The sequence below is a fragment of the Aptenodytes patagonicus genome, chromosome 3 (assembly GCF_965638725.1).
Source record: "Aptenodytes patagonicus chromosome 3, bAptPat1.pri.cur, whole genome shotgun sequence".
NCBI classification, from domain to species: Eukaryota; Metazoa; Chordata; class Aves; order Sphenisciformes; family Spheniscidae; genus Aptenodytes; species Aptenodytes patagonicus.
In genome coordinates this window covers 54672818-54695933 of record NC_134951.1, presented here as the reverse complement: position 1 = coordinate 54695933, position 23116 = coordinate 54672818, and the positions used below count along the sequence as shown (strand labels likewise).

Below are 23116 nucleotides of genomic sequence, written 5' to 3'. Positions count from 1 at the left end.
CCATAAATGTATGCCAGAGTTTGTTACTTAAGACCAGCCGAACCAGGCGTTGTCTTAACTCAGAGGAATATTTTAAATATTTAATGCTGAGGAAAAAATACAGGTTATATGAAGACAGCAAACCTCAAATCTTTGTGTGTTCATTCAGACAAACATCTTTAGCCTCAAGAACAGCATAACATTTTCATCTGGCTTCCTTTGACAGGCTGTCTCATTTTAAGTGACTAACATGTTAACAGTTGAGATGCATCCCCTACAAGGGCAAAGTAAATTTAAAGTAATTTAGGACGAGAAACACATAAATCTATTTCAGAATTAAACCATTCGGTACCAGAAAGCATGAAGAGTGTGAAGGGTAGAATTGCTGGATCATCACTACAAACAATTTAAGCGAACTTTTATTGAAGCATTAAGTTGTGGTACAGATATTTTTAAATGATCAAAGTCTAACACCACAGAAGTTATAAACACCATACTCCCCCCCATCCTGATCACCCTACATAGTTCAATAATCCATTCAACAGCTTTCATTTTTATAGCCGAGGCTTATGCTTCTATTTGTAAAACATGTATTTCAGTATTACTTGAAAAGGGATCTTCAGTCTACTTAAAGGACCTCAAGCCAACAAATGTCAGGTCAGTTGGGACAATGTTTAAGAACAAAAAAAACACCCACTGAAATATTGGTCCTCAATATTAACACCAAAAAGCATTACTGCCATTTACAGCATGTAATTGATAACATTGGTAAAGAACATCAACAATATGCTTAAAATTAAAAAAAAAAATTGAAGTGTTCCAACCACTTGATTTCTAACCAAGCAGACTTTAGTTTAGAAGCACTGAAAAAGTGCTTCATTTATAAATACAGAGGGAACAAAAAACCATTGCGTCAAACCAGAGTCAAAACATTGCAAGGACGAGAGGGGGGGAAAAAAAATAATCTCAATTTCGTAGTTAACATGCTGGTCCCTCAGCTGTTAAAATCCCAGTATTTGCAAACACAGCTGAAAGTGTGCCAGCTCTTTAAAGCCTGCATTTTAGTCAATACCCATTAAAGTGACTTTGAATTACACACTTATTCATGTTCTATGAATAGCATTCTACTTCACTTCTGTCCAGGTGTCCCAGACAGTTCTTGTTCTATGCCTTCACTTAATGCCCTCAAGTCACAGTAAGAGGAACCACCTTAGTAATTAGGAGGAAAAAACAGATGAAGTCACAACACTCAAATACAACATAAGTCACATGCACAACAATGTCACAGGACTGTCACAAGACAGAGGCATTAGCTTTTCTTGGAACAACAAAACAGAGTGACACTGGACCAGTTTAGAAGCACTCTTTACAGTTAGAAGTGGTAGGTCACAGGTTTTACTGAGAATAATTCAAACCAATCAACACACCCAGCCCAGCAAATTCCACTCCTTCACTAGATCTACCTGCCAGCGCTCAAGAGCACCAGCTTCTTTGTCTGACATAACTGGTGATTAGGAAAGAAAATGTCTGGTGCCAATATGAACTTGCACTTTGCAAAGCTGTCACACAGCTATGCCAAAGCACTTGCATCCTGACTCAGCTCTTCCCCTATCAAGTCTTGGACCTTCTTCAAATTCTGCCATTGTGTAGCAGTGTGACAGCTTGGGCATGCGGACAGATAAATGAGCATTAAGGTAAGATGAAATTTAACCTGCATTAGTACCAATACCCAAGTCTGTAAAGGTGAAAGACCAATGCATTAGCCCAGTGCTACAGTATAGCTGAGCCAATTCCTATAAGCTTGAGTAGAGCATGAAAAGTCAGATTTAAAAATAAATCAACCACCTGCAGTAGCAAAACAATTCGTAACTGTTTTAAGAACTTTCTCCAAACATGAAAGTGTTAATGAGGAATCAGTTTCATTAGAAATCATAAGTTTGTCGAAAACTGTTTTAGACTGAAATCACAAAATAGATAAAAAAAGAGTGACAATTTAACAGAGAACTGTCCCCAGTGAGTAGGTTGAGGCTAAAGTCTAATGAGGACGAAAGCCTTGTCTGTGGGGAATTTTTGGTGATACCTGGAGAAAAACTATACTGTGTGTAATTCTACCTGAATCATTTTTACAAGTGTTGTAAAGTTTCATACAGTAAGATTTTTCTACATGCACTTCAATTTCACAGCAAGAGTGGCATAGAGTACCTAAACACAGAAGAGAGCATTCATGCAAGATATCTAACTCCTTGATATAATAATGCATACAATTCAAAATGGTTATACTATGATTACACCTAGGGCTTTCCACAACTACAAGGTGGTGGGAGTGGAAAGCATGGCCCCCTGAATCATTAACTAGAAAGCAACCACCACCTTCTATATGGGATTTCTTTTTGCGCTTTTTCTTCATTCTTAATCAACTGTGCTGTTGCTGGCGATTCTTTGTAAAACTGGTAAAAACAAAATTATAATCACTGAATTGGGCAATCTGGTGATCAAGACGTTTAAACCCTTCAATCTTCTGGGCAGAAGAAAACACTGTACGACACTTAGAGCTCTAGAAAACAAAAAAGTGAAGTTTACTTTAAGCTTAGCATTTAAAGATGGACTAGCACAATACATATTTTGTGTGGTTCTCGTAATACTGTTACCAACATGCTCCAAACCCATGCCTGACAGTGCTGCAGAAGTTTCAACCCCAAGCAGCGATTCTGCTACCTATGTATGGTACTGCTTTTTTCTATGAATCCTTAACTGGCAGCATCACCATTAACAGCAGCGCTTCTACAACTGACAGCTGCAGCCAAGTCCAGAAAAATACCAAAGCAAGAAATTATGCCTCTACAGAACTGCACAGGAAGTCATTAGAATACTGAGACTGGGCTGCCTTACCTTAGTGTTTCTTAAGTTTTCTGGAGATCAGATTTAGTGCATGCCAAAGCAATACTGAAGAGTATTTTTACTTTCCAAAGAAACTACCAAACAGAGGCAAACTAGAAACTACTAATGCCCTAGTAAAAAATCTCTAGCCTTGCTTTGTTTGTGTCTATATGCATTTCAGGGGCTGACAAGCCAATGCAAGAAAACTCACCTGATTAACAAAGAGGGTTGTCACAAATTTTCCTGGCTTGAAAACCTCTACAACTTTTCTAATCAGGTCATCATAAGAGGTCTGACTTATGTTTGTTTCAAAACTAACGTAAGAGAACTCTGGTTCTGGAGTGATGTGAATAGTCCAGTAAGTTCCCTGAAAAAAAAATATTATTACTGCCAAATAATTACTACTTATTGTAACATTAATTATGAGTAAGTGTAAAACTTACATCTGATTTCATCCCATTCATTGAATACCCACAAGGATTGAACATTGTAGCATCAATAACAGAACCTGGTATCAGGTCACGAATTCCACTCATCTGAAATAGAAGTTAAAATTACACCACTCAGTTTATCATCACACATCCTTATACTTGTTTAGATTTAACTCAAAGGCAGAACAAACACCAATTTAGGGGACAGGACACCAGAATTCTCCCAGTAACAAGTCAGTCTGATAATTTGTACCACTGTAGATGAACTTGCTTTGCATCCTGTCACTTATCAAGTGACCGAGTGCCAAGTTGCATGCAAGTTATCAGATCCTTAGCCTCTTACAGAACCAAGCTGCATACCTCAAAGACAAGGGGACAGCTTAGACACCTAATACATAATTGCTTCTGCAACTAAAATGGAAATGGAGCTCCTGTTCAACCAGTATCCACAAAGTGAAGGCTGTTTACATTTACTCTGGAGTGAGAACATACTTCTTTATACTCTAGAATGAAGTGCAATCCCAAGCACTTGGATTTCCCACACAGTACTCGAGATACAGCCAAATCTCAATAGCAAATACAGGATGAGAATCAACGCCTAAGATGGAAAACCAGATGAAGTCAATGTACTTGTCAGAGAAACTTGTTCACGTCACAGGGTTTTCCCATTTGGAAAAAGGAGGAAAGGAGGCAAATCGTCAAGTTATGCTTGGACTTTAAATCCATGCCCGCCCCCCCAGCTATCCAAATGGCTCCATGATTTAACCTTAATTTTGATACCTAGATTCCCTTGGCATTCATTATGCTCCATCTAAGTCTTACTCCTTGTAATCTCCATCCTTCAGTGGAAGTTACTCAATTGTTGTTTTATTCCTATTCCTCCATTTTTCAGAGGATAAGCTTCCAATCACCCAAAGCACTGCAAATTGCTCCTTTCAATAGATTAAAGCAGAGGCACTGAAAATGTGAAGTTTTATTCCCAAAAACATCCTAGAGTTAAATCCATTTTACCCCAAAAACATTAACCTGACATTTTCTATGAGCTCTTTCCTACCAAAAAAATAAGCCTTGTATTAAGTGGTAAGTGAAGCATTTTGTTGCCCAATTTCCACCATTCCCAAAAATGCTTAGTTTTCAGGCAAACATACACGAGTGACATCATTTGCAGTAACACCATCTTTCATGTAGAACTGGTCCATAACTACTGGGTCAAGCTCACTCATCAGAATTTCCAGTGTCTGATCAGGCTGATTGGATATCCGACTCTCTGGGAAATCCAGGGTGTACAGGTACCTATATAAAATACAAATCACTTATGTAATAAATATCAGCAGCACCAAGTTAAGTTTTACTGTAAGCCCCAAAGATTTCAAAGTCTTCACATACATACCAGCAATCAGAATTCATACGCCCCATGCAATAAGCTGCTCCATCTGACAAGACAAAAAGTCTCCAGTTAATGTACCACAGCTGATCCTTTATGTAAAAGATTGACTTCATTTCATATTTAAAGACAGTAGAAGTCTTTCACAGAACACTAAGAGGGGTTTCACTGATACAGTCAGCATCTGTATCAAATAAGCAGGCGTTTAACTTCAGGAACATAAAGCCAATAATCAGAAAAACAGGCTCCCTCAGAAGGTGGGCTGGACACCCCAGTTCAGAGCCTACTAGCAGGAAATTCAGATTACAGCTTTAGCTACACACCAACAGAAACCCTAGTACTCTTAAGCATCTATTTAATGGCTTTATGGTTAGCATTTATTTTCAAATAACTCAGATAAGTACTACAGCTTCTGTGTTCCTTCAAAAAACTTTTCTGCCAGTAGTTAAAATTCAAGGTTATTCTTGTAGGTTGTAGATTTTAAGTGTTTGAATTCAATCTTTAGTGCAGTGACTTTTCTGAGAAAACCTTACATTTTTCTTCAGTGTATTCGTTACCTTAAATTACTCTTCTACCTTTTTAACAAGGCTTTTATGGTTAGTGAGAGCTGGATTCTGCAGACTGAATTATTACACTATTTGGAAGTCTGAAGACGACCTCAGTTAAGACAAGGTGCTAAGTGTCAAGCTTAGTATGATTTAAGTTTTGATCTCAGCAAGTTAGTGTCAGAAATTCAGAAAGTATTTAGAGCTTTTGATTTTTATGCAGCCGAAGCTTGTGCTGGCTACAGAACTGCAAGCACGGCTGAATGAATGGCCTGGCAGCCTGTACGTATTGCGCTGCTTGTCAATTCTCACTTCACAGCAACGCTTCACACAAGCTTTGCAACTTGGCTGAAGTTTCATGAACTTACTTGGGAAAATTTCGTTAAGAAACTCTACTTCTTCCTGGAAATTCCTATGTGGGTACTCCTGGTGGGAAGGCTTCATGAAATTCTTACGTGAATAAAAGAAGCTCTGAAAAAATAAAGGTACATCTCAGATACTGAATATATCCATCCACCTTGAATCTAAATCTAGAAAAATGCAAGCATTTACTATAAGCTTTCACAGGACCTAAGTTTTCATTGTCAAAACACAGAGGCATATGGTTTTTCCTAGCTTAATTTGTAAGTTACAGGAGACATCTTACTTCCAAATTTGTTTTCCACAAGAAAACATCAGTGACTTCAGCGCTGACAACATGGGCATGGAAGCCTTTCACCCTTAAGTGACCTTAACTCAGCACAATAGCATTTGTAAGTTCACATCCTTCAAGAGGAAAATAGAAGGCTAAATCCTACAGCAGAACAAGCAATCTTATATTACAATCTTCCCATTTTGGGAAGCATACTTAAATGGCAACGGAAGTTTCAGAATATATAATAAAATCAGTGAATTTGAAATATTAGTAAAAAGCTTTTTGTACATTCTAAGGAAGATGCAGCATTTTTGGCACCTTACCTGAATTGAGTCAAACCCACTGTACTCCCTAGCAAGCTCCAACAGGGGAACCAGTGCTTGCAGTAAGAGGGTGGTACCACACGTCTTCAAAATGAAACGTCTCTTGGAGACAAACATGCTACTCTCACTGTAAAAAAAAAGTGTTAAAAATTTATTAAATGCTCTATATAAAACAAGCCAGAAGAGAATGGTTAGATCTCAGTTCTTATCCCAACCAAATGCATTACTGTAAGTGAACATTCAGCATATGGTACATAAACATGCTTGGCAAATGGATCAAACCAATAGATTTTAGCTAACATTTGAGAGCTGTTATGATTTCCCAAAACAAATACCTGCTGCAAGCGTGGTATTACACAGCTACCACACAACAGGAAAAAGAGGTGCTACATGCATTACATATCCTCAATCTATTGGAGAAATACAAACATGCTGTGAAGTGGGTACACAGAGACATGCAATTTAATTTCTTAACCCAGACACAGAACGGGGTCAAACTTGAAATCTTTCTCAGCTGAAATACAGCCTATGGGAAAGTCAGCTCAAAAAAGGCAAAAGCCTTAACAGAATTTAATAAGTTGTCTGGCTGCATCTTCTAGGAAAGCTGACTACTGGAAAGTGGTAAATCAGCACCTGTCCACAGGAACAGGAAGTCTCATAATGAGAGTATAGGCACAAGATACAGAAGTTAACTATACATAAACTGTAAGTCAGACACTTAACTACAGTCCCACTGAACCTGGAGATTAGCATTGATAGTACATCCAGAACACTTAAACATGTAGAACAATTATCTTCTCACCAAGTAACTGAACAATGGGACTGAGTCTAGCTTAAATAACTAACTCAGTTTGGAATCCTGTTTAAGAATGCAAAGTAAAGGTTATACTTCATCCAGAATACCATTGTAACTAGTTACATTCTTTTCAGAATTTTGTTTTAAATATATGAAGCTTGAGGAAACAAGACTTCAGCAGAGTTTCTTTGACTAGCTTGCTCTTAGCCCAACCTTGCCCTCAAGGCAGTCTTTCAGAGTACAAAAGCTTCAGTTTTTGTAATCTGAAGTAAAACAGCAAATGTCAATGTGTCTGTAAAGTTCACGTAGAAAAAGCATGAGAGTATTTTGCAAGATGAAAAACACATGGCAAAAGTAGTGTCCTTACAACTAACTGCTGCACAAGACAAATCCCAAGATTTCAGGAAAGCTACATTTTTACAGATGTCCTTAGCTTAGCTGCAAGAGTTGTTCCACTTGATTGCATATCTGGAGTTAAAGCTGATCTACTGATACAGTTTTTGCTGATCTCAAAGTGACACTTAGATGCACTATTCTGCTGAAGTAATCCTAAACCTCTTAACTGGGGAGACTTACTTATCCCTGGACAAAATTCAATGATCAGGTGCAGAACCACCACAGCTCTGTCCTTAATCCTTTTAGTTAAAGAAAAAAGACAAACACTGATAACTATGACGACATTCCTGCTACTGAACAGAAGCATGACAGTATGATTAGCAGACCCCTGCAAGTTGTAGTCATGAGCAGCAGGATCTTAACCCAAGACTGGATTCTCAGCCAAGTACAGCCTGTATGACAGCTTTAACTTTTTTACCTCTTGGAGACTAGAAGAATAAGCTAGTGACTTACCTGAGTACATAAGCTTCCTGCTTGTCAGTTTTTGTCACACTTATGATCAAACAATGCACATTCTCCAGAAGTTTGTCCCACTCAATCCTGTGAAGAAATTAAAGAGCACAAGCAACAGGTTAAACAAACTGAAGCTTTCTGGAACCCTGGGTAAAAACTATAGCCCAAACAAGACTATAGCTCTTGTCTTGAGCTGCTGAATCTGAGAGCATGAAAGGCAAGGACTTTTTATATAGGAACTGTCTATCACAATACAGTAATATCCAGTAATATTCTTAGCTCTCAAAGAATGGCTAAGTATATAAAGACCCATCACATCAGGAGAGACGCTGGAGCTAAGGCAGCCTGATCTGCCCCCTGTATAACAACCTGCGCAACTAAGAAAAGGCGACGGGTGACAGTAGTGGGCGACTCTTCTGAGAGGTGTGGAGGCACCCATCTGCCAACATGACCCACTTTCTAGAGAGGTGGGCTGCTTACCGGGGGCTCGTATCAGGGATGTCACTGAGAGGCTACAAAGCCTCGTACAGTCCACTGACTATTTTCCACTGCTGCTGTTTCACATGGGCACCAGTGACACAGCCAGGAGCGGTCTGAGGACTATCAAGAAGGACAACAGAGCCCTGGGAGCAGCAGTAAGGGACTCTGAAGCACAGGCAGTTTTTCATCAATCCTCCCAGACAAAGGGAAGGGGTTTGAAAGGGTCAGTCGAATCTGGCAAGTCAACAAATGGTTACAGGACTGGTGCCACAGCCAGGGGTTCGGCTACTTAGACCATGGGGCTCGCTTTGAGAAACCTGGTCTACTAGGGGCTGATGGGGTCCATCTGCCAGAGCAGGGGAAGAGCATCTTTGGTCATAGGCTTGCCAAGCTGGTGAAGAAGGCTTTAAACTGAAGTTGCCAGGGGAGGGGAACCTCAATCCATCCCACTCCTACCAGTTTGATGCCAGGGCCAGCAATAGATGCCCAGAGCCTGGAGAAGGATCACAGGTCAAGCAGGAGAGCGCCTGAAGAGCAGCACAAAAGAACTCCAGCCAGTGAGACAGCTTCATCAGGGACCCAACTTAAATGTCTCTGTGCAAACACACATAGCATGGGGAACAAACAAGAGGAGTTAGAGACATGCGCACGCCTGCAGGGCTACGACCTTATTGGCATCACAGAGACATGGTGGGATGGCTCCTGTGACTGGAGTGTTGGAATGGAAGAATACAGGCTCTTTTAGAAGGACAGGCAGGGGAGACAAGGAGGAGGTGTCATCCTCTATTTGAGGGCTAATGACCAGCTGGAGTGCATGGAGCTCCTCCTGGGGGTGGATGGGGAGCTGACCAAGAGCTTATGGGTCAGGATTAAAGGGAGGGCAGGGCAGGTGACATTACAGTGAGGGTCTGGTACAGGCCACCTGACCAGGAAGACAGAGTGGATGAGGCCCTCTGTAGACAGATAGGAGCAGCCTCACACCCACAAGCCCTGGTCCTCATGAGGGACTTCAACCACCCCGACATCTGTTGGATACATGGACATGGTCCCGCACAACATCCTTCTCTCTAAATTGGAGAGATACGGATTTGATGGGTGGACTGTGCAGTGGGCAAGGAATTGGTTGGATGGTCGCATCCAGAGGGTAGTGGTCAATGGCTCAATGTCCAGATGGAGATTGGTGATGAGCGGCATCCCACAGGGGTCCATATTGGGACCGGTACTGTTTAATATCTTCATCAATGTCACAGACAGTGGGATCGAGTGCACCCTCAGCAAGTTTGCAGATGACACCAAGCTGAGTGGTGCAGCTGACACGCCAGAGGGACAGGATGCCATCCAGAAGGACCTGGACAAGCTGGAGAAGTGGGCCCGTGTGAACCTCATGAGGTTCAACAAGGCCAAGTGCAAGGTCCTGCACCTGGGTCGGGGCAACCCCCAGTATCAAGACAGGCTGGGGGATGAAGGGATTGAGAGCAGCCCTGCTGAGAAGGACTTGGGGGTGCTGGTGGGTGAAAAGCTGGACATGAGCCAGCAATGTGCACTCACAGCCCAGAAGGCCAATCATATCCTGGGCTGCATCAAAAGAAGCGTGGCCAGCAGGTCGAGGGAGGGGATTCTGCCCCTCTACTCTGCTCTGGTGAGACCCCACCTGGAGTATTGCATCCAGCTCTGGAGCCCTCAGCACAAGACATGGACCTGTTGGAGCGGGTCCAGAGGAGGGCCACAAAAATGATCAGGGGGATGGAACCCCTCTCCTATGCAGAAAGGCTGAGAGAGTTGGGGTTGTTCAGCCTAGAGAAGAAAAGGCTTCGGGGAGACCTTATTGCAGCCTTCCAGCACTTAAAGAGGGCTTATAAGAAAGATGGGGACAGACTTTTTAGCAGGGCCTGTTGCAACAGGACTAGAGGTTATGGTTTTAAACCAAAAGAGGGTAGATTTAGACTAGATATAAGGAAGAAATTCTTTATGCTGAGGGTGGTGAAACACTGGCACAGGTTGCCCAGAGAGGTGGTGGATGCCCCATCCCTGGAAACATTCCAGGTCAGGTTGGACAGGGCTCCGAGCAACCTGATCTAGTTGAAAATGTCCCTGCCCATGGCAGGGGGGTTGGACTAGATGACCCTTAAAGGTCCCTTCCAACCCAAACTATTCTATGATTCCTCAGGATCCATTAGTGTAATCTGCTGCACGAGGACAATTGTCAAACAGCAACCCCAAGCTTCTAACTAGGCAAGTCAGGATAACCTGAAGTCCTGCATCCCACACATACTAAGATAAAATTGTTATAACTTAAGGTATGCTTTAGGATGAATCTCCATATACTTCAATCACAGTAGTCACTGGCAACTAATAGAGTTATAAACTAGCAAGTTAACTTTAACATATTTTATTTGTCCAGCTTAGAGTCAAGTTCATAATTTAATTGAAAACCAGCCCTAAAAACTAATACATCTCGATGACCTGAATTCCTCTTTGAGGAATCAGGATCATAGAATTGCTTCTACCTCTAGAAGATATAGAAGACTTATAGCAAATAGTTTGCAATATTACACCTACAAGAAAATAAACTGAACTATTTTCACATAGTGCAAGTTGAAGCTACAGTGCTAAATTTTAGTATAGTGGTAGAAGTTTTAATATTTCCATTCTTTACTGTCATTACTCATTCTACAAGGAATTTTATTAAGAAACTTAAAAAATCAAAGGGCTCAAATTAAGTCCAAAGACTTCCAAGTACTCATGGGAAGTGACAGACTTGCAAAAAACTACTTTGGTCATCACTTCAGTCTTGTGTCTACACTAGATTAGTAGAATCCAATATAGTCAAATTTGCTATAAAGCAGACAGGAACAGATACAGCTTCCTGAAGTTGCGAAGCTACAGGACTGCTGGCTGCCCTACTTCTCCCATCCCCCCCTTCCCACAACATATTCCACCTGCAGGTTTGTGCTGGCTCTTGTGCTCAGACCTGTCATGAACCAAGAAATTTACTAACCCAGCATAAAACTAAGCTGCCCATCAGCAGAGCTGGAACAACTACAGGGCCCTTTGCAGCTGGGAGCACAGAAGTGCCATTTTTTTCATCACCAAGCAAGCTATTAGATTGGCTCAGCTGCCCATATAACTGTCAGCCTAATCCTTCCTTAGGAGTCAGACCTCTCTCCCTTTATTGACACTGCAAAAGCTCTATAGTTTTACTTCAGGACAGAGCATTCACTGTTAATTCTATCAGCAGAGTTCCTCCAGCAGCCACCAATCTTTCCCCTTAGAACTGGTCAGTTTGCAAAGCTGAAGTTTTAGATTCTGCTGTACATATAACTAAAAAATATCCAGATATTCTTTGCTTCTCTAAACACCCCAGTAAATAAATGCCTTAATTTCTCCCTCGAGAATGCATCCTGAAACTGAATTCTGTACCTTTACTAACAATACTTGAGGATTTTTGCTTTTAAAGTGTATATTGCACTAAACCAGTATATTTATACAGGAGTCAACCAGAACAACATACTATGCATCTTAAGATCCCTCATAATTAAGGGCGTATCTGAACAAGTTTGAGCTCAGTGATACTACTGGATACTTAAAATCAAAGTGAGATTTTCCCTACCACCCCAGTTAGTGAACCTGGATGAAATACTCTTCTGCAACTACAGACATGACAGCACAGACCACTCAAATCTGCATGTCAATAAAAAAAACCAGCTTCTTTTTAATGCTCAGATAAAGTCCCACACATTTATTCAGCTCTACGCTTATGTCATTGACTGGGCTTAGCTCTGTTCCTGATACTTAAGTATGTATGAAAATGCAAGTGTCTGCTCATCTTTGAAAAACTTGGTAAATGCAAAGAGTGAAACAGTTTATATTATACCTATTTTTTAAATGCTCCTAGACAATCAGGCTATTTTGCTGAGAAGAGGACTGAAGGATTTAGTTTTCTCTGGACGCTACAGCACACCTGTGTAAATTTGCCAGCCTTAGTACCTTCTCTCTAACATCCTATTATACTCTTCCTGTAAACTGAACTAGATAACATGTCACTTTGGTTTGGTATGGTGGAGTAACTGTTCAAATCATTCCAGCACCACTACTGACAGTATTTTATCTGCCACTGAAGAAACACTCAGTGTCTGACATAGCATTTATGAAAGCTGAGGCACAGTTCCCTTACACTGCCTGATGCTGAGCTGCAGTAACCCCATTTGTACATTACTCCAAATATAATTTTGTACTTGTCTAAGTATTAATGTGTATGTAACTATCTCAGGCTTTGCAAGAGCATATGTCAGCCTTCACAAGCTTCTTACCTGGTCAGACAGTCAAAACCTTAGCTTTATGTAGACAAATGATAATTTTCTTCAAGTATCACTGCAGTGCAATTCAGTGCTGACATTTCAGGAAAATGGCTCATTTAAGTTTCAATCATGTAGTAGTAGGGGAAGATGGAACAATTTTGGTGTTCAAGTAGTCCAACAATGAAGGATCAGTACAGCATATTACCAACAATACAATATTGCACGTTAAGTCCAAAGCCTACCATGCAAAGGAAGTCCCTAGTTATGCTCATTAGTACTACAGTTGGTATTTAGGTACTGTGGCTGAAATCTGCAGTTGCACAAGACCTTTGCATATTAAAACTTTGCTCAGTTCTTCACTCTTCCACTACAGAAACCATAGTTAAGCATATGCGAAATGTTCACACGTTCAGCCTTTACAGGAATAAAAGGGAAGTTCATCATTTGATCTGATTAGAGTAGCATTAAGGAAGAAAGCCTACAAGTTGAGAAACATACAAGATGTCGGGCTTGATCCAGAAGCATACATAAAATAGATTAACAAAGGGTTGCAGCTCCCAGGACAAGACTTGGCCACATTAGGGAGAAGTTTTGCAGAGATACTGGCCTGCACCTGTATGCATTTTGAAGTTAAACACAGAAAACTACAGAAAAGTCACTAACATGCTGGATTTGAGCTCAATGTAACCTATTTGAACAAGATGACCTTAGGATTTGACATTTTCCATTGTTTAAAGCAGAGCTAAGGAAGAACATCTGGGACTACTTTGTACCAAGTCAACCGAGTTCACTAGAAGTCTAACTCTTGCATTTCTTCCTTTTCTTTAATCTGTGTAATTATTTAAGCATTACTAGCTAGAGACAAGCAATGTCCACCCCCACTTAAAGTGGAAACAAAAAATCCACCTTAAAAATAGTATTTCAATGGTTATCAGTACATGTATTGCAGCTAATCCCATTTTGTCAAGTAAAAATTCTCCAAGTTAGTAACTGTGAAATACTTGAGAACATTACTTCCTATTTCATAACTGAGTGAACTTTTAACTGGGAAGCAAAGCCTCCAACTGAAAAAGGGAAACCAAAAAAGGGAAACCAAAGAGACTAATTCTCAATGAAGCACTATCATGGGCTTCTGCTCTTCCAAATTCCCCCTTCAATGGCAAGTATGTGGATTGCATTACTATTTCCTAAATTATTTCTCACAGCCAGGTATCAGGACAACTCCAAATGCTTTGGAGACTCCTTCCCTATACTCAAGCCAAGCATACTAGAATATGATGCATGACAATCATTGGTAGCTAAGTTCTGTAGCAGACCTGCATCCACTGGAACTCCAAACTGAAAATGCATTTGAGACCAACTCCTCACTGTTATGTAGGCTTACTACCCACTTGTCATGGTTAACCTCAGCTGGCAATTGAGCACCACACAGCCACTTGCTCACTCTCCACCCCACCCTCCCACCCCAGTGGGATGGGGGAGAGAATCGGAAGAGTGAAAATGAGAAAACTCATGGGTTGAGATAAGAACAGTTTAATAATTGAAATAAAATATAATAATAATAATAGAAGAATATACCAAGCAAGTGATGCATGATGCAATTGCTCACCACCCACCGACTGATGCCCAGCCAGTCCCTGAGCAGCAGCCCCCCCCCAGCCAGCTTTCCCCCAGTTTATGTACTGAGCATGACATCACATGGTATGGAATGTCCCTTTGGCCAGTTTGGGTCAGCTGTCCTGGCTGTGCCCCCTCCCAGCTTCTTGTGCACCTCCAGCCTTCTCAGTCAGTAGAGCATGGGAAGCTGAAAAACCCTTGACTAGCGTAAGCACTACTGAGCAACACCTAAAACATCAGTGTGTTATCAACATTGTTCTCATACTGAATCCAAAACACAGCACTGTACCAGCTACTAGGAAGGAAATTAACTCTATCCCAGCTGCAACCAGGACACCACTTCATTCCAAAGCTGCAAGATCCTGTTCCTGAAATTTCAAATAACTGACACCTACTGAAAGTCAAAATAGTTTCTCCAATAGGCAAGTACCATGCATCTTAAATGGTTGCACATGCTCCGAGAATGCCAAATGAAAGTGGAATACATCTACTTGTGTGAAAAACTGTCCACGCTTGAATGGTAGAAAGCTATTTGTTCTATACTTGACTAGCAGAACACGCCAAAAGGAAAAAAAAGTTTAGCAATCTAGTCCTATACCTGTGTTGCAATATTTAGCACCTTATCAGCACAGACTTGTTACCAGAGTGCAAATAACTTCCATTCAAACTGCCACCCAGCTATGCCAGTATGGAAAACCTATCAGAACTGAGAATTATTTTGATTTATTTTTAGGAAGTATGCCTAAAGCATGTAATGAAATGAATAGTCAACAGTCCCTCTCAACCAAGTTCCAAACCATCATGTTTGCTCCTTTATTTCATACTTCTGAGAAATAAAGCATGAATAAGCTATGAATCAAGTTTTCCTTGCCAGATAAAACCATTCTTTTGAATGCAAGTTATTGGCCTATTCCAAGCCTTTACCTTCAGGGGTAAAACAGGTTCTTAACACAGGAGTCGAGCATATGAGACAGTAGCACAATACTGCTGTTTCAGGCCAACTGGGAAGGGGATGACAGCAATTTAGAGATAAACAACTACCTCAAGAACTTGTTCCTATCAGCAAATAACAGCCTCCACAAGTATACCATCCCACCACCCCAGTAACAGTACCTTGCTAACACAGCCCAGACAGCAATGGGAGGAAAAGTTGTTTTGCAGTAGTGCAGGAATTCTTAGGAAATAAATCCTATGAAACTCCTAAAGACAGCTTAAGCTGTATACATACTCTTGCATAGCTTTTCATTCAAACAGAAGAGCTGACAAGTCTGTAGTAATCAAAGAAATAAGTATTTTCATCTTGTACTTTACTGCAAGACCTTGTTTTAAAATCAAGCATTCAACTGCAGAGCAACCTTTTATTCCCCCACCTGTTACCTACTAAGTATTTTTAGGAGCCAATAGATCTATCAGTTACCTCATTAGCAGGCTACAGTTAAGTAGGCAAATTCCTATCAATACCATGATGCAGAACAGTGAAACTCAATGCCTTGTCTAAACTGCCCATGCAGAGGAGCAGTAGGCAAGGAGCATGGAAGCTGGCTAAGTATCAATGTCAGCAGAGTTGCAACATTAGTTTCAAGCATCCTGAAACAGGTAGATACAGTACAGACCAACTACACAAAAATCCCAAGCTTTTTAAAGCACCTCTAGCAGCTGATGTATTTTTCTGCAGATGGATGTATGTGAATTCAGGGCAAGTTTGAGAGTAACCTTCTCCAGAAGGAACATGCTGTAAGGCAGCAAGTATCTACCATAAGCCTCAAATCTTCCTGTTCTCCTGGCTGAGTAAACAGCCATCAGGAAAGCCCTTTTAGGAATATACCAGTAGCTTCGTATTTTAATAGGATGCTCTATGGCATCTCACTAAGGGACCAGATCTTTGACAGAAAGTGACTTAACCAAATTCTTTAGCAGTTTCAGTGGCAAGGTACAAAAATATCAAAAAGCCTTCAACATAAGTCTTAACTTCCCACAAGCAGTATCATAATCAGTAGTAGTAGTGAGTGTAAAAGGGCTTGTTTCCTTTGTGTGAAACCATTCTTTAATTATAATTGAGAGTTACAAGCAAACATATTTTACCTGTAATTTTGAACTTGTTTGCCAAAATCTAGTTTGAGTATCAATTTTGATGAGGGGAAGACTGAATTCTTACATAAAGTTCTCCAGATTACCTTTCATCTCCACATAAAAAAAGCTCAGCAAGTACACAATGACAAGAAGCCTTTATCCTGGCACAATCCTGCCTACCCTGCCTTCTTCCCAGTCTTCACGCAGTAGCTCTACACTGTTTTGTTCCAAAGCACTGCAGGAGTAAGTAGAATAGGGCTTATGGCCCAGCCTCCTCATACCTTCACTGTTTGAGAAAACAGGCAAGTAACACTGCTATGGTCCTAAGGACTGGGAGAGTGTGTAGAGGTGCAGCGGCACTGCAGCAATGAGTTGACTCAGGCTATAGGATGCAGTACAAAAGCAAGTATTCACAGGACTCAGATGCTTGACTGTATTGGTGCTTAGAAGTTTTCATGTAGCACAGGATGAGAATCTCGTATCAGCGTCACTCCCTATTGCTCACCACTGCACTGTTTTTCCTCGTTTCTTGTGTGTCCACATAATACAGACAAATAGGAAGCATATTAAAGGTCCATGAACAAAAGCTTAATCTCAGAGTATTCTTCAGGGTTGAATGCTTGAGATATGGACTCTTAATACTTGCATCATTAACCGATGGTTTCAAACTTCCGTACATTCAAGATCGTAAGCCACAGATAGGAAATGCATAGTTGCACATCATCTGAAGGAATAAACAGCTGTGGGGAATAAAATTTTACTGTGGGGACAGTGAATGCACTACTCGGTCACCACGGAATTCCAGGGCTCGCAGCATGTTCATCACGTTTTCAGCAAACCCTCCTTTTATACATAGTTTAAGGCTATTTTTAAAAAACATGCTTTGCAAAGCATAGTGAGAACAAGCACTAAAGCAAATTATTTCAAGACCACAAAAATGTTAACTTCATTCCACTTTTGAATGAGTAGGGTAGGCATCTTCAGATGCTTGCCACTACTTCAACCACAAGACCTTTTCGCAGAACCGATTAGCAAATGAACACCACCACCCCACCACCCCCCGCAAATCTTAACAGCAAAGTAAAGCCCATGTTCAATACTTTTAAGTTTTTAGTTAGGACCTTTACTGAATGTATTAAAACAATAAGTATAGACCTTTTCTGAAATACTTTACACCTATCCAAACTCTTCTCTAGAAAGCAGGCTTGCCCATAGGAGGAAAAAATGAAAAATTTCTTAATTGCATCAGTTCTTGAACTTTTTTCCTTTTTTTGCTGGTGATATCCAGCAAAGACTTTAAAATATCTAATCCCTAGCAAGCACATGCAACATGGAAATTTTTAGCTTTGAACACCAGCTTAGTCATTCAGTAGATGAATGGCTCACATTTCACTACAAAGCAGGTATTACAATACAAAAGGCAAGCTCAACTGGTTTGCAACTTGATTCTAATTTAGCTATTGTTCTACAGTTTCAGCTTTGATTTCAAGTTCTGTTCAACATAAACTAGCTTATTCAATTGCCTTTACAGAATTAGCATAGTGGGATATATTGCAGTCAGAATTTTTTCATTTGCATCTATCAACTGTAGTAAATAATTTAATTCTGACAATTTTCTAAAAGAGAACATTTGTAAAACTTCATTTCATGCTAGCAACACGATATCACTGGTAATTACTCCTGGACACAGGTTGACAGCGATTTTCAGACATGTCACAGCTTCCTACCAAAAAAGTACACAGCTTCAATTAACATCTTGTATTAAGAGCCAATTAACACAGAGGCCTTCAAAGCTTGCTCACAGCTCTGAAACTGTGTTAAAGACCACATGTTCAACAGTTAACAGTTTGTATCTACTCTATTAAAACTTTACAGCCCTATCTAAACCATACAAAGAACTGACACAGTACCTGCCTTGCAATTACATTAAATGCCATTGAGCAGTTTTAAAAGTTAAGTTTGCAGTTTTGTAAATGTGAGCCTGAGCTGACAAACAGAACACCAGACAGCATGAATGTGTCAGTGAGGAAACCATTTGCAGAATGCCATCTCTAAACTAGATCTGTGTATTCCAACACCAGCGTATTAACACAAAGTCAAATGAGTACTTTTGGAATCTTTCACATTTAAAGTCAAACACAACAGGAATCCTGAAGTGCCTACAGAACTCAGATCATCTGCACACATTTCAGCTAGGATTTGCGATAGTCTTCCAGGATTGCCTGGACATTAACTATACAAGTTGTTACCTTGTGGTATCTGCTACACCACTAAATCTCAAAGAACTGTATAACCACATCTGATGATTTCCATGTTAAGCACATTACTCGAAAAGGTCTAAATATCTTCAGAAGTCAGAAAGTTACACGAGCAAACTACCTCATTACACCAACAGGTCACAGCTAAACATGTATTCTGCAGTGCTTCTGGCATTGCAGAAATGAAGCTTCCACTACCCATGAGCTAGTGGTGTATATACACACACACATATATACACACACACAACATGGGCTATTATTTCAGGAAAGGCAGTTATCTGCCTACTGGCAATTCAGATCTTTAGATAGCTAACTCTACCAATATATCCACACAGGAAATTTGCTGAGAAATACCAAAACAAAGGAAAAGACAAATAGCATATACTAAGTATGCCTTTGTATGGAGACCCTACCATCATTACCATATTCCAAACATTCAATACATCATGACAAGCTCTCCAAGCTCCCTTTCTCAAGCTCCCTGACCAAAGAATCCACTGGATAACTGATATACACAAGCAGATCTGGATACACTGAAAACACCAGATCCTCCAGCTACCATCTGAACCTGGAAAGTTGAACAGTTTACCATACTGACAGTAAACTACTGATATAAGTATAACCTTCAGATTTGCCCTGTATGCTTAAGACAAGCCTGCTTTTTTCAGCTATATCAGCTGATTACATCTACATACCAATCTTGTCCTTCCTACAAACCCGTACATAGTTCTGGGTCCATGCTAGCATACATAAGCAGATTTGCTTTGTACTTCAAGCTTGCAGCTCCCATTTTCTGACACTTCCAGGACACTTGCGCCAGAACATCATTTTCTGCAGATCTATGGTTGGACCTCTGATTATTGCAGGTCAGAAGTCTAGGTATTCCAGTCTTTCCAGACCGCCCCCTATGAAATACTGTACTGGCAAGCTACAGTAAAGACATATCGCGCCTGCCCTGCCCAGCATGGTTTCAACGATGACCTGTGCGCCGGCAGGTGGCCATCGGCTACTGTGCTAACAAAGGCCGAGCAGGCATACCTCAGCCACAGGAGGAAAGAGCTGCCCCCTCCCAGAGAGGGCCGAGTTCGAAACACGTGTACACAAGAAGCTGTGTGGGCCTCGGGCCTTTCTTCCTCCCTCCCTGGGTGGCAGTGAAAGAAGCGCCAGCACATTCTTCAAATGCCCATTGGGTGACAGGCGCGGGCCCACCCCTTCGCGGCGCCCAGCTCTCATTGGCCTGAACTTGTCAATGGGGGAAAAAAAGAGGCAGCGCGATCTGGGAGCGGAGCCAAGAAACTCACGTGTAAATCGTGGCTCCAGCCACACTTCTGGAGAAGGGGGGGACATCCCCCCCCCCCCCCCGCCGCTGCCTGCCTCACTCCGGTGCCTACCACGCCACAGGGACACACGGGAAGGGTTCCCGTGTACCGCCTGCTTCCCTCCGTGAGAGCCGCTGTATGAACCTGTCCAGCTACGCAGTGTCGGCGGCGGCTGCGAAACTGGCCATGTGAGGGAACCGTCAATCCTCGTCGCAACAGCAAGAGGGATCTCCCCTCTCTCTTTCCAGCTTCCATGAACGAGATTCCTATCCCAGCACAGCCGGTCTCAACGGGCAGGGATTTTTCGGAGCCTTCCCATCCCGAAGCCGGCGGGAGCAAGAAGCCCCGCCGTAAAAAGACTTCCACGGCTCTCATTGCGAGTGGGGCCAGCCACTACCAGACAGCTGCCGGGAGCCGCAACGTGCGCGGGGGCTTGGTGCAGAGGAGTGGGCGCCGCTGCCAAGCCCCCGGCCGCCAGCAGCACTGCGACACTCCACCATCCGCCTCCCCCCACAGGCACTCCCGGCCGGCGCGGCACACGCCCGGCTCTCCTCTCCCCGCCGCCACATGTTGCCAGCAGGGACCGCACGGGGCTGCACGAGGTGGCGGCACGGAATGGCTTCCGCGCCGTCCCCGGCACTGCCACCTCCCCCCCCCCCCCCGCCGCCGCCGCCCCGGCCGGGACGAGGGGAGGCTCCCTGCCCCCGCGGGCCGGCGCCACGGCCTTGAGGGGGGGGTCTCTGGAGGGCAGCGGAAGGTCACCCCCTGCCCTCCCGCGGCTGCGCCGGCAGACGGGAGAAGCCGGGGCTGTCACCAAGGGAAGGGGAAGGAAGCCGACAGCTCGGCGGCCGCGCAGGGGCCGAGCCCGCCGCGCGCGCGCGCGGCCGTTGCCACCAACGGCTCTCCCGAGCCACCCCGGAACCAGCCTCCCGTCAGCGCTGCCGCCAGCCCGCGCGCGGCCATTGCCCCCCCCAACCCCCACCCCGCTCCTCTCGCCCGCCGCCTCCCCACCCAGCTCCGCACCGCCGCCACCACACCCGGGCCCCGCGTGCGCCGGCCATTCACCGCCCCTCCCGCCCCCCGGCTGTTAAGGACAGCGCCCCCAACTGCCGCCCCCCCCCCCCCAATCCCACCCCGGCCGTTAACGGACCTGGGTATGGTGCGAAGATCGCCGGACCCCTTGCTCTGGTGCGGCTCCTGCTGCGCGGGCTGCTGCCGGGCGAACCACACCTCCAACAGCTTCTCGGTCCCTTCGAAGAAGTGTGCACCGTTCTCCTTCATGGTGAGACAACTCGGCAACCAACAACCACAGAAATTAACGACAACCAAACTACCGCCCCCGGCCGCTACCGTTTGCTGCTGCACGGGCCGCGCTGCCGCCGCCGGGTCCCAGTCCGTCCCGGGCGGGTTTCACCTTCGAGGGGATTTTTTTAATATTAATTTAAAAAAAAAAAAAAAAGAGGAATAAGAAGAAGGAGGAAGGTTTTTTTTTTTAACCAGCGAAAACCACCCGGAGTGCGCGGCGGCGAATGCGGCGTGAGCGTGTGTGAGAGGGTTACAGTCCGAGCGGGGGTGCGGGCGGGCAGGCGATGCGGTTCGGTTCGGTTCCTTGTAGTCCGTGTGTTCCCCTGTTACAGAGAAGAGCGTTGAGCGAGCGCTAGCTAATGTCGCCGGCCATACTGTGTAAGCGAGGGGCTGGCGCGCACGCAGCTGCTTTTATACCTCGCAGGTAACCGCATCACGTAGGATCGCGCTTGCCATTGGGCCGCCGCCGCTCGGGCCCGCCCTTCCCCGCTTTCCATAGGAGGGTGCTGACGCCTGTCAAGGCATATGCCGGTTCCTCTGGCCCCACCCACTGCAGCCCGCCCGCCCGCAGGGAGCGGGAGCGGGGAGAGCGGGCGGCGGCGCCGGGGCAGCGCCCGGGGCCGCGGTGTGGCGGCCGCGCCGGGGTCGGGCCGCGCCGCGCCGCGCCGCCCTGCCCTCGGGGGTGAGGGGGAAGCGCGGCCTACGGTCGGCAGTGATCGGGGGGCTGCGAGGGGGAGCAGGGCTGAACATGGCCGAGAGACGACGGGGGAGCAAACCCCGAAACAAGTATGCGCATAGCAAGGAGCAAGCCCGAGAATAAAGCCTCTTCCCGGGCCGAAGCTGCAGTACTCCCTCTGCACCTAACGCTTCTTTCCCTCTGCGCTTTCTTAACGTACGTTACTAGCTAGCGAAGAGAAGGCTTAACTGAGCGTTCACACGTAATTCTCGCTCCCCGCGTCCCTTCGAGGAGCTGCGCGTGTGTGACCAAGAAGAAGTTACTTACACGCGTGTGTGTGGCAGAAGGAGCAAGTGACTGGGGAGGGCATGTGCAGCTGTACGTGCCACACCAGAGAAAAAGCGTCTATTGGGGAGGAGTGAGTGCATGTGCATGTGTAAGTTATCTGCCTACTTGCAATTTTTTTTTTTTTTTTCATTTTTAGAATAGATTGTTGCAAACAAGACAGCTTTATGGTCGTTTAAAACATTTTTCATTAATATTATAATACCTTATAGTCCAGTATTGCAATACTTTATAGTCCAAGGAAACCCTCACTACCAAACAAACGAAGAACAGAAAATACTGCCCCAATGAGCTTACAGTATAAAGCATGGGACAAGCAGCAGCAGATGGCCGAGGACAGATGAATGAGTCCCTACTAAGAGACAGTGAGATTGTATCGGGCAACGTAATAGGCAGTGGGTTCTGTCCACCAGCGGAGGAGTGACTCACTGAGTCAGTGAGTCATTCCCAAGGCAGCTGGATGTGAATCACTCCCTAGGTGGCTAGTCACCACTGTATGCACCCTTAACACAGCCTTATAGCTGGCAGAGAAACATGTTCTCCAGTGCTGTGGTTTCACTGGTTTTTATTAACTTTGTGTAAGTTGTTACTACCATAAAAAGAAGGTCTTCCTTTCTCAACCGTTTATTTCTGCCTGCGTTCTGCCTCCTTGGTGCCGGTACAAGCACTTCATGGCTAGCAGTGGACTGCATCAGGTTTAATGCTAACTACTTAGTTTTAATCATGGTTAATAGTTTTTAATCGTGATCAGCTTTAATTTGCATTGGTTTCCCAAGCTGCTTCACATCCCAGCTACATAAACGCTTGCTGTTGGTATAAATAAGAGGTTGTGCTTGGGCGTGCACAAGAAATTATGGATGGGGAGTGCAGGACCGCTTGTTTCAGAAGCCATGATAGGTTTTATCAGCTTAAGGTGCTTATGAAACTACA

The 23116-nt window shown here is 43.7% G+C and overlaps 1 protein-coding gene across 2 annotated transcripts; it reads right to left on the bottom strand.

Annotated features, from left to right (window-relative positions):
- Positions 1-380: 380 nt before the first annotated feature.
- On the bottom strand, positions 381-21532 carry AMD1 (adenosylmethionine decarboxylase 1). 2 transcript variants are annotated; one of them, XM_076333421.1, is made up of 9 exons: positions 21011-21532; positions 7819-7905; positions 6174-6300; positions 5585-5687; positions 4678-4720; positions 4436-4580; positions 3300-3392; positions 3068-3223; positions 381-2533 (listed from the first exon to the last, which is right to left on the bottom strand). In XM_076333421.1, exons 1-9 carry the CDS (start codon positions 21139-21141, stop codon positions 2393-2395), a joined length of 1026 nt encoding a protein of 341 aa, XP_076189536.1. In that variant the 5' UTR covers positions 21142-21532; the 3' UTR covers positions 381-2392. The 2 variants fall into 2 exon arrangements, with proteins under 2 accessions (XP_076189536.1, XP_076189537.1); XM_076333422.1 differs by lacking the exon at positions 21011-21532 and adding an exon at positions 8755-8881.
- Positions 21533-23116: the final 1584 nt, after the last annotated feature.

Bases quoted from the DNA above. Each gene is read 5' to 3' on its own strand.
- AMD1 (XM_076333421.1), bottom strand. From the start codon at position 21,141: ATGAAGGAGAACGGTGCACACTTCTTCGAAGGGACCGAGAAGCTGTTG. The intron at 4,581-4,677 runs GTATGTATGTGA...TATTTTATATAG, and splicing joins CGTATGAATTCTGATTGCTG to GTACCTGTACACCCTGGATT. The intron at 3,224-3,299 runs GTAAGTTTTACA...TTTTTTTTTCAG, and splicing joins TGAATGGGATGAAATCAGAT to GGAACTTACTGGACTATTCA.